The sequence below is a fragment of the Thamnophis sirtalis genome, unplaced genomic scaffold, assembly GCF_051295495.1.
Source record: "Thamnophis sirtalis isolate CommonGarterSnake01/CBP01778 unplaced genomic scaffold, rThaSir2_p1.2 scaffold_17, whole genome shotgun sequence".
Taxonomy (NCBI): Eukaryota; Metazoa; Chordata; class Lepidosauria; order Squamata; family Natricidae; genus Thamnophis; species Thamnophis sirtalis.
Window position 1 is genome coordinate 1,590,113 of NW_028261397.1, and position 11,856 is coordinate 1,601,968.

General features: G+C 52.9%; 1 protein-coding gene across 1 annotated transcript in view; it reads right to left on the reverse strand.

Moving 5' to 3' along the window:
* Positions 1–7,542, reverse strand: part of MYO18A (myosin XVIIIA) — an 84,815-nt gene extending 77,273 nt beyond the window's left edge. Inside the window, 4 exon segments of the mRNA XM_087702898.1 lie at positions 555–674; positions 1,805–1,873; positions 5,318–5,959; positions 7,525–7,542. Of these exon segments, the coding sequence (XP_087559024.1) occupies positions 555–674; positions 1,805–1,873; positions 5,318–5,959; positions 7,525–7,542 (849 nt within the window).
* Positions 7,543–11,856: the final 4,314 nt, after the last annotated feature.

Genomic DNA, 11,856 nt, shown 5'->3' on the forward strand with positions numbered 1-11,856 from the left:
CCACCCACCCACCCATCCATCCATCCCTCCATCCACCCACCCACCCATCCATCCATCCCTCCATCCCTCCCTCCATCCATCCATCCATCCTAGCATCCATCCATCCATCCATCCACCCATCCATTCTAGCATCCATCCATCCAAGCATCCATCCAAGCATCCATCCATCCATCCCTCCCTCCCTCCCTCCATCCATCCATCCTAGCATCCATCCCTCCATCCATCCATCCATTCTAGCATCCATCCATCCATCCATCCATCCATCCATCCATTCTAGTATCCACCCATCCACCCATCCACCCAAGGATCCATCCATTCATCCAAGCATCCATCCCACCTAGTATCCTTCCATCCATCTCTCCCTCCCTCCCTCCATCTCTCCCTCCCTCCCTCCATTCATCCATCCATCCTAGCATCTATCCATCCATCCCTCCCTCCACCCTCCCACCCATCCACTCTCCCTCCTCCCTTCCTGGGCCTCTTCCTCGTCTCCTTCTCCTGCCGCTTATCAGAATCCACGCCAGGCCACTCTCAAGATTTGGGGGAAGCCTTACATTCCAGCACGTGGCGCGAGCACACACATCAACCCAGTGGCAGGCGGGAGGTGGAGGAGCTTCCAGGGCGGTGGGGTACCATACCTGGCCAGGGTCAGCCACGGCGGTCACGGGCTCCGGCTGAGGCAGCAAGGGGAGAGGAGAGAAGAGAGAGAGAGAGAGGTGAGCAGAAGGTCCGGGGAAGCTGGCAGGAAGGCTCTGCCCTCTGGGGGACTCGGCCAGGAGAGCACGGCATAAGCCACAGAACACACAGACCCAAAGGGGCAGCAGCTGCAGGGACCCACCAGCCTGTCCCCAGACTTTTAAGGTGTGAGTAAAAAGACACAGGGAGGAGGAGGAGGAGGAGGAGGAGGAGGAGGAGGAGGAGGAGGGAGGAGGAGGAGGAGGAGGAGGGGAGGAGGAGGAAGACAGCGGGGTTCTTGGTGCTCTCTGAAGTTGGATTGTTTTCTTGGAGACATTTAATTACCCAACTAGGTAACAGCATCAGTGCTAGAAGGGGAGGAGGAGGAGGAGGAGGAGGAGGAGGAGGAGGAGGAGGAGGACGAGGACGAGGAGGACGAGGACAGTGGGGTCCTTGGTGCTCTCTCAGCTGGGTGGTTTTCTTGCAGGCATTTCATCACCCAACTAGGTAACATCATCAGTGCTGGAAGGAAGGGGAGTTTGCTGTTTATATACTTGTGACTTATGGATAGGTGTTTTTGTTTTTAAATCCCTGGTGTTTCCTTGACTGGGCTGTTCTTTATATCTTGGTTCTTGGTCAGGGGTTAAACATTAAAGAACAGCCGAAACAAGCCAATATCCCACCAACGCTGAGCACCACCTCTCCTCTCCTAGCACTGTTGATGTTGTTACCCAGCTGGGTCATGAAACGCTTGCAGAAAAAGAACCAAGGACCCCAGACCAGGGTGTGCAACGGGACCCACGCAAAATTGGTGGCTTTGCAAAATCCACCCAACTAGAACCACCCAGAGGGAGCAACGGGCAGTTAGGGGATTCTGGGGAGTGGAAGCCCACTCCTCTTCAAGTGGATTTCCCCTAACAGGACTCAAACATCCATCACCAACAGGCTCCGGGAAGCCCGGAGGGGCCACGCACAGCCTTCGCTGGCCCTCCAGACACATTCCTGAAGGTCCCGTCTTCAGGACCTCAGAACTCGTCACACCTCGTGGCTCCCCCCTTAAATCCCCACCCCCTGCGGGGAGGATGCGCCCCAAAGACCCCCAACAGCCTTTGCGCTCCATTCTTTGCACCTGCTGAGTCCCCTGTCCGGCGGTTGGGGAGAGTGGCGGCTTCTCCTCCGTCTCATCTGGCTGGGACGTCTCCGTTGGCGGAAAGAAGGAGACGGCGTCACAATCTGCACAGACAACCCCCCCCCAGGGTGACACAGGCCGACATGCAGGTGTGCGAGCACACACACACACACACACACACACACAGGTGCACATCAATTGTGAACACTTGCGTGGAAAAGCTCAGTGCGCATTCTCTTCCCGCGTCGCGTGGAACGCAAAAAAATGGCGGTACAGACATTTTGCACACACCCTTCCCCACCCCGTTCTGTGTCAATATTCCGGGATCTCCAGCTTTGTCCTCGACTTACGACAGTTCATTTAGTGACCATTCGAGGTGACAACCCCCCCAAAAAGGGCCTTGGGACCGATATTCACACTTAACGACCGTGGCGTCGCGGTATCCCCGCAGGTTCCTGTGATCAAAATTCGGGACCCTGAAACGAATGACTCACGCTTATGACGGTCATGCGATCACGTTGCAAGTAAAGTCAAGGGAGAGGCCAGATTTGCTTAACAGCCGTTTTACTAACTTCGCGGCTGCAGTGATTCGCTTAACAACGGTGGCCAGGAGGGCGGTAAAATGGCCCAAAAGTCACCCGGCAGATAATCTGGGGGGTTCAATTGTGGTTGCAAGTCAAGGACTGCACAGATAGTCCTCAGCTTACGACCTCAATTGGGACCGGAACCTCTGTCACTAAGCAAAGCAGGCATTAAGTGAGTGGCGGCTGATTTTAAGAGGTGTTTTTTTTTAAACGGTCACTAAACTAATGGCCATCTTCTACTGGTAGTCCTCGACTTACAACAGTTCGTTTAGTGACCGTTCAAAGTTATAACGGCATTGAAAAAAAGAGTGACTTATGACCGTTTATCACACTTACGACCATGGCCACATCTCTATACTCACACGATCAAAACTCAGAAGTTTGGCAACTAATTCATACTTATGACGGTCGCAGTGTCCCGCGGGGTCCCCCGTTCCCCTTTTGCGACCTTCTGACCAGCCAAGGCAACGGGGGGGGGGGGAGCCGGATTCGCTAATTTAACCAATGCAAAGATTCCCTTAATAAAAGTGGCAAGGAAGTGTGTAAAACGGGGCAAACTCACTTAATGTTTCGCTGAGTGAGCATATCATTTTGGGCTCAACGGTGGTCGTACCTCAAGGACTGTAAGCACAAATCGGTCGCTCCTCACAGACGTGTCCAACTTCCCACCCGCCGACCCATCCCAGATTTTAAAGTGGAGGGTTTAGAATAAAAGGAGGAGCCCCAACCGGAGTTAAATAGCAATAGCAATAGCAGTTAGACTTATATACCGCTTCATAGGGCTGAAAGCCCTCTCTAAGCGGTTTACAGAGTCAGCATATCGCCCCCACAGTCTGGGTCCTCCTTTCACCCAGATAGATAGATAGATAGATGATAGATAGATAGATGATAGATAGATAGATAGATAGATAGATAGATAGATAGATAGATAGATAGATAGATAGATAGATAGATAGATAGATGATGGATGATAGGTAGAGAGACAGAGAAAGACAGATGGCTGATAGATAGGATAAGAAGATTAGATAGATAGATAGATAGATAGATAGATAGATAGATAGATAGATAGATAGATAGATAGATAGATAGATAGATAGATGATGGATGATAGGTAGAGAGACAGAGAAAGACAGATGGCTGATAGATAGGATAAGAAGATTAGATAGATAGATAGATAGATAGATAGATAGATAGATAGATAGATAGATAGATGATAGATAGATAGATAGATAGATAGATAGATAGATAGATAGATAGATAGATAGATAGATAGATAGATAGATGATGGATGATAGGTAGAGAGACAGAGAAAGACAGATGGCTGATAGATAGGATAAGAAGATTAGATAGATAGATAGATAGATAGATAGATAGATAGATAGATAGATAGATAGATAGATAGATAGATGATAGATAGATGATAGATAGATAGATAGATAGATAGATAGATAGATAGATGATAGATAGATAGATGATAGATAGATAGCAATAGCAGTAGACTTATATACCGCTTCATAGGGCTTTCAGCCCTCTCTAAGCGGTTTACAGAGTCAGCATATTGCCCCCAACAACAATCCGGGTCCTCATTTCACCCACCTCGGAAGGATGGAAGGCTGAGTCAACCCTGAGCCGGTGAGATTTGAACCGCTGAACTGCAGATAACAGTCAGCTGAAGTGGCCTGCAGTACTGCACCCTAACCACTGCGCCACCTCGGCTCTTAATGTAGAAACGGGAGCTCGATCGACGCAAAAGACGGTTTTTGTGCAATGGTGGGGAATCCCAGCATCTCATTTGCCCCCCATTGCAGTGGCAAAACCTGGGGAGGGGTCTCCTCTGCCCCCTTCCCTACTTATGGGGGGGGGTCTCTTCAGCCTTCATCACCCAAAGCGCTGTTAGCAAAAACCCCGAAATGAGCCATTCTTGTCCTTCATGCAGAGATTCTCCGCTTTGGGAGGGTTCAAGGCCCGGCACAAAAGATTACCGCTAGTTCTCGACTTACGACCGTTCACTTACTGACCGTCCGGGGTTCCAACAACAATGGGAAAAGGGGCCTGTGGCCGTTTTTTCACACTCACGACCGCCACTGCATCCCCGCGGTCAGGGGATTAAAATCCCGCTGACTCACATTCACGACGGGTCGCGGCGTCCCGGGGTCACGTGAACCCCTTTGGCGACCTTCCGACCAGGCCAAGCCCGAGACGCTTTCACAATGATGCGATTCACTCAACGACTGCGGCAAGGAAGGTCATAAAGTGGGGCAAAACTCCCTTAACAGGTGTCTTGCTTGGCGGCGGAGGTTTTCGTCGTAAGTCGAGGACTAACTGTACTTCAGCTAAAAAAGTACCCCGTGCCAGTGGAGCTGGCAGGGGGTCCAGGGCAGAGGAGGAGAGGGGCGCATGCCCAGCAACACTTTGGCACAGCAAGATTCGCAGCATGCACCCGGAAACTACGTCTCACCGCACCTATCGCCCCCACCTCCTAAATCAGGGCTGTGGGGGGGAGGGAAACGTGGCCCTTGGATGGCTTGTGGACTTCAACTCCCAGAATTCCTGAGCCAGGAAATTGACTCCAACTCCCAGAATTCCTGAGCCAGCAAATGGACTCCAACTCCCAGAATTCCTGAGCCAGCATGGCAGGCAAATGGATTCTGGGAGTTGAAGTCCATGGGTTCACTCAGGAATTCTGGGAGTTGAAGTCCATTTGCTGGCCCAGGAATTCTGGGAGTTGAAGTCCATTTGCTGGCCCAGGAATTCTGGGAGTTGAAGTCCACACTTCATCCAAGGCCCATCGTTCCCCACCCCCCGCCCTAAAGGAAAGACGAATCACATGCCAAGGAGGAACCTGGGGGGGGGTCACTGCACCCTGAGCCCCCCCCCCCCCAAAAAGCCAAGCTCACGAGTCCAAATCCCATGCCATGCACCCTGGTACCTGGCTGGCAGGACGGGCTTCCTGGCTGAGCGGCTCGGCCAGGCCTTCGGAAGGTCGCTGGGCCTCCTGGGGGCTTTGGGGCCCCCCCGAGGGCTTCCCTTCCGGAAGGGGTGGGGTCTTCGGAGTCTTCTCGGGGGGCGCCCCCTCCTCTTTCTTCCCCCGCTGCCTGGAGTGGGGCCGGTGTTCCCTGGTCTTCGCTCGCGACATCAGGCTCTTCAGCCCCACGGAGAGCTCGTCCTTGGGCTGCGGCTTCAGGGACGGAGACGAGCGAGGAGGGGGAGACAGCATCCGGGGGGCTGGGGAGAGGACCCTGGGGGCCACCTTTGCCTTCTTTTTGCCGGGCTCTGGGCCCCTGGGGGGCTCCTTGGCGGCGTCAACCTCCTCCCCAGGGAGCACTTTGTGCACCAGGCTGCGCATGGCCTTGGCCACTTTGGTTTGGGAGAGGCCGTGCGCGTCCTCGCCGGGGGCCCCGGGCCCCGCCTCCGGGTGGGGCTCCTCCAGGCCGTTCACGGCTTGGCTGGAAGGCTGGGCCTCCCCGTTGATCAGTGGGCCGGGGGTCTTCCCCTTGGCGGAACGCTTGGGGGGCTCGGGGCTCCGCAGACGGTTCTGGGGGGCTTCCTTCTCTGCCACCGGGGGGTCTGACTAGAGGCACAGACACAAAAAAGGGGTTACCGAGAGGAGGGGGACGCCGGGGAGCAGGGCTCAGAGGAAGGGGTGCTCTGGGAGCTGGGAGGTTTCCTTGCAGACGTTTCCTGACCCAGCTAGGTAACTTCATCAGGGCTAAGAAGGGAGGAAGGGGAAGGGGAGGAGAAAAAGGGAAGGAAGAAGAAGAGAAAAGGAGGAAGAGGAGGAAACGGAGGAGGAGAAAAAGAGGAAGAGGGGAAAAAGGGAGTGAGAAGGAAGAAGAGAAAAAGGAGGAAGAAAAAGAGAAAAAGAGGAGGAGAAAAAGAGGAGGAGGAGGAGAAAAAGGAGGAGAAAAAGAGGAAGAGGAGAAAAGGGAGGGAGAAGGAAGAAGAGGAGAAAAAGGAGGAAGAAAAAGAGAAAAAGAGGAGGAGAAAAAGAGGAGGAGAAAAAGGAGGAGAAAGAGAGGAAGAGGGGAAAAAGGAGGAGAAAAGGAGGAAGAGGAGAAAAAGAGGAGGAGAAAAAGGAGGAAGAGGAAGAAAAGGAGAAAAAGGAGGAGGAGAAAAGGAGGAAGAGGAGGAGAAAAAGGAGGAGGAGAAAAAGAGGAGGAGGAGGAGAAAAAGAGGAGGAGAAAAAGGAGGAAGAGGAAGAAAAGGAGAAAAAGACAAAGAGGAGGAGAACTGCGAGGTCCTTGGTGCTCTCTGAGCTTGGTGGTTTCCTTGCAGATGTTTCATGACCCAGCTAGGTAACATCATCAGGCCTAGAAGGGAGGAGGGGGAGGAGAAAAGGGGAAGGAGAAGGAGGAAGAGGAGAAAAAAAAGGAGGAGGAAAGAGAAGAAAAAGAGGAATAGGAGAAAAAGGAGGAGGAAGAAGAAGAGGAAGAAGAGGAGGAGGGAGAGAACTGTGTGGTCCTTGGTGTTCTCTTGAATGGGGTAGTTTTCTTGCAGACGTTTCATGACCCAGCTAGGTAACATCATCAGGGCTAGAAGGGAGTGCAATTTGCTGTCTGGTTCTCTACAACTGGCCCCAACAGCCTAATCAACCAAGAGGAAAACAACAACACCCACATCAACCCTGACAGGACAAGCTATGACACATAAACAGAGAGAAAACCCCTCCTCCCTTCTAGCCCTGATGACGTTGCCTAGTTGGGTCATGAAACGTCTGCACGAAAACCACCCAGCTCAGAGAGCGCCAAGGACCTCGCAGCCCTCCTCCTCCTCCACTCTGCAAAACCCTTCTCCCTTCTATCGTCGCCTTGATGATGTTCCCTAGTGGGCTCATGAAACGCCTGCAAAAAAGCCACCCCTTTCGAGAGAGCACCAAGGCCCCCACATAAATTGGGTTACAGGTAGGTCCAACCACCCAAAATACCCCCCTCAAGGACCTCCCAAGATTCAGGCCAGAGATCCACGTGGCCTAAGACCCCCCAGGTAACCCCCAGCTTCTTCCCTAGGTAACGAACGGTCACCCCAAGGAAGGAAATGCCCTGCAGGTGGTCGTCAACTAAGGACGGTCACCAGTCCAAGTCCTGACCGAACTCCCCGGGGATCCTTAAAACTTGGTCCCAAAAGCCCAGCCGTCACTCTTCCTTGTGGCCACATGGCCAGAGGTTGGGCCAGGGGTGGGTTACTGTCAGTGTTACTGCCGGTCCGGCGCCTGTGCGCTATGCCTGCTTTGCGCACACCACGCGCAAGCACAGTTGCCTCTAAATAGGTCTGCGCATGTGCAGAACATTTAAAAAATCCCCCCAAAACAAGCACAGCACAGAGGTGGGTTCCTACCGGTTCGGCCGAGTAGATCGTAACCTGGCCGGCCACGCCCTCAAACAGCTCCTATCGGCAGCGCCACCCTCTTCTTTTTTTGCTTCTGCATAGAAAAGCCATTTTTTCACTACTCCGCATCCCTGGAAGAACCGGCAACAACAGGAGCTGGAACCCAGCCCTGCTCCGGCGACCGGGAAACTGGCTCAGGGGCGTGGCCAGCCTGGATTGCTGCCGGTTCTGCTGCCACCCAGGCCAGCATTTCACTACCCGTTCGCCCTAACCGATACGAACCGGTAGCAACCCACTTCTGGGTTGGCCCCCTCGGCAGCCGGTTTGAATTCATAGCCGACTGATGCAACCTGCCATCGTTTGACTGGGCTTTTATGATCTTTGTGCTGGAAAATGGCCTTTACTTCTGATTTTTAGCAAAAATATCCGAGTGGTTATTTAATGACGTGGTCAATGAGCACAACCGAAACCAAGAACCGAAATGATCATAAAGTCAGTTTGGTCCTTTGCGTGTCCCCTTTTACGACCGTCATGACTTGCAACTGCAATAGATTGGTGGGTTGGCCTAGAGGTGGGGGCTCTCGCCTCACAACCCAGGAGGCTGTGAGTTCAATCCTGGGTAGAGGCAGATATTTCTCTCTCTGGGCACAATGAGAATTTATCTGCTGAATAGAACTCCGTTCTTGCAACAGGGAGAGCATCCGGCCAGTAAATGCTCCGTTCCATTCAGTTGACCAGACTCCACCCCGCAAGGGATTCTGGGGTCTTTAAAAGATGATGATGATGATGACGACGACGACGACAAGGACTTGCAACTGTAATGGGCAGCCTCTCCCCTCCCTTCTCACCCCACAACTCCACTTTTCCTTGAACCCTAATGCAATAATGATTCATCAATCCAAACCGTAATACTTACTACCCACATAGTATGGCTGTAGTATTATTACGTTTCCTTATTATCTTTCTTACTGACCCCTTTTATTAGTGCTGCTATTATTGGTATTATTATTATTATTATTATCTCTTTTATTCATTAAAGGTGAAACTCAGTCAACTGAAGGTTTAAAAATGGATCACGAACATCGGCGACTGGCAAAGAGTCAGCCAGAGGTTCAGGCTGGATCTGGCGTTTTTGGTCTACCCATCGAGTCCTTGCCAAGGACCTGGGAGAGTCTGATAGGGTTACAGATCTCGTCGCAGGATGGAAGCGGTTCCGAGTAATGCCGCCTTCTGCAACTGACGGATGGCAAATTTGTCAATGCCTACAGTGTTCAAGTGGTGCTCCAGATGTTTTGAGATTGCACGCAAGGCGCCCTATTGGCACTACCCTCGCTTGCCTTTGCCACAGTCGTTCTATTTGTAGAGGTAAAGGTTCCCCTCGCACACCTGTGCTAGTCGTTCCCGACTCTAGGGGGCGTTGGTGATCATCTCCGTTTCGAAGCCGAAGAGCCAGCGCTGTCCGAAGACGTCTCCGTGGCCATGTGGCCGGCATGACTCAACGCCCCCGAAGGCGCACGGAACGCTGTTCCCTTCCTACCAAAGGTGGCTCCTATTTTTCTACTTGCATTTTTTAACGTGCTTTCGAACTGCTAGGTTGGCAGAAGCTGGGACAACGGGAGCTCACTCCGTTACGCGGCGCTGGGGATTCGAACCGCCGAAATGCCGACCTTTCTGATCGAGAAGCTCAGCGTCTTAGCCACTGCGTCCCTCCATTTCTATCTGTAGATCTTTGTATTTTGTTAACTTCTCCCAGTATTTTTTCTCTTCTCTCCTGTCTCCAGGCACTGCCACATCCACTGCCCAGATGTTTTTTTTTGCCTTTCGGATCGACAACTGTGAGGTCCGGGGTGTTTTACGTGGCAGGTGCCCGTCTGCCTGGATTCTGAAGTCCCAGAGCAACTCAACGCCTTCATTTTCTATGACTTTCTCTGTTTGATGGGGTTCCACCACAAAACCGCGGTAGACTAAAGCGCGCTTGACGAAAGCGCGTACGTGACGTCATCACAGCGCGACGAAAACAGCACGCTGTGAGTGGTAAACTTAAAATTAAGGTTTAAGGTTTTAAGGTTTTATTGGGATTTATATGCCGCCCTTTTCCCTGAGGGGACTCAGGGCGGCTTACAACCACAGGGGAGGGGGGTGCAAGGTCAAAAACAAAACAATATGTGCACAAAGAAAAAATAATAAAACACAACTTTCATTCAGCGATCAAACACTCGGGCGGGTAATTGGAAACCTATCCCCAGGCCTGCTGGGAGAGCCAGATCTTGAGGGCTGCGCGGAAGGTCTGGATAGTGGTGAGGGTACGGATCTCCATGGGGAGCTCGTTCCACAGGGTCGGGGCGGCAACAGAAAAGGCTCTCCTCCGTGTGGTCGCCAGTCGACATTGACTGGCAGATGGAATTCGGAGGAGGCCCAGTCTGTGCGATCTAATTGGTCGATTTAGGGAGGTAATCGGCAGAAGGCGGTCTCTCAAGTACCCAGACCCGCTACCATGGAGTGCTTTAAAGATGGTCATCAGTATCCTGAAGCGCACCCGGAGACCAACAGGCAGCCAATGCAGCTCGCGGAGGACAGGTGTAACGTGGGCGAACCGCGGTGCGCCCACTATCACTCGCGCGGCTGCATTTTGGACTAGCTGCAGTCGCCGGATGCACTTCAGGGGCAACCCCATGTAGAGCCCATTGCAGTATTCCAGTCTAGAGATCACAAGGGCTCGAGTGACTGTTGTGAGAGCCCCCGGTCTAGGTAGGGCCGCAACTGGCGGACCAGGCGAACCTGGGCAAATGCCCCCCTGGTCACAGCTGACAGCTGGTGATCGAAAGTCAGCTGTGGGTCCAGGAGGACTCCTAAGTTGCGGACCCTATCTGAGGGGTATAAAATTTGACCCCCCAGCCTAAGCGTTGGTATATTAGCCAAATTATTGGGGGGGAAACACAACAGCCACTCGGTCTTATCCGGGTTGAGTACCAGTTTGTTAGCACTCATCCAGTTCCTAACGGCCTCCAAACCCTGGTTCATCACGTCCACCGCTTCATTGAGTTGGCACGGGGCGGACAGATACAATTGCGTATCGTCCGCATATTGATGGTATTTTATCCCGTGCCTCCGAATGATCTCGCCCAGCGGTTTCATGTATATGTTAAATAGTAGGGGGGATAGGACCGAACCCTGAGGTACCCCACATGTTAGGGGCCTCAGGGACGATCTCTGCCCCCCGACCAACACCGACTGCGACCTGTCCGAGAGGTAGGAGGAGAACCACCGCAGAACAGTGCCTCCCACTCCCACCTCCCGCAGTCGTCGCAGAAGGATACCATGGTCGATGGTATCGAAAGCCGCTGAGAGGTCAAGGAGAACCAGGATGGACGCATAGCCTCCATCTCTGGCCCTCCAGAGATCATCGGTCAATGCGACCAAAGCGGTTTCTGTGCTGTAACCAGGTCTGAAGCCGGACTGGAAGGGGTCAAGATAGCTAGCTTCCTCCAAGGCCCCGTTGAAGCTGAAAGGCCACCACCTTCTCAACAACCTTCCCGATAAAGGGAAGGTTGGAGACAGGACGAAAGTTGTTTAAGATGGCTGGATCTAACGATGGTTTCTTCAGGAGGGGTCTCACCACCGCCGTTTTAAGTACGGCGGGGAAGTGCCCCTCCCGAAGGGAGGCGGTGACAACCGCCTGGATCCAGCCATGTGTCACCTCCCTGCTGTTAGCCACCAGCCAGGAGGGACACGGGTCCAAAATACAAGTGGAGGCACTTACAGCTCGAATGGCCTTGTCCACATCCCCAGAGGCAACTTCCTGGAAACTCAACCCAGAGCTGATGTAACAAGTAATCCTCCTGTGACTCAGCTGGACCTACTGCGGTGGAGTCCAAGTCCGATCGAAACCGAGCTACTTTGTCCGCCAAGAATTGAGCATAATCCTCAGCCCTACCCTGCAAGGGGTCTCCCGCATCCCTCCTATTAAGGAGGGAGCGGGTTATCCTAAACAGGGCGGCTGGGCGCGACTCGGCGGACGCAACCAAGGCAGAAATATAAGATCTTTTTGCGGTTCTTAATGCTCGGACATAGTCCTTGGTGCAGGTAGTTAAAAGTGCTCGGTTCGCCTCGGACCTATCGACCTCCACTGGTGCTCTAGGCATC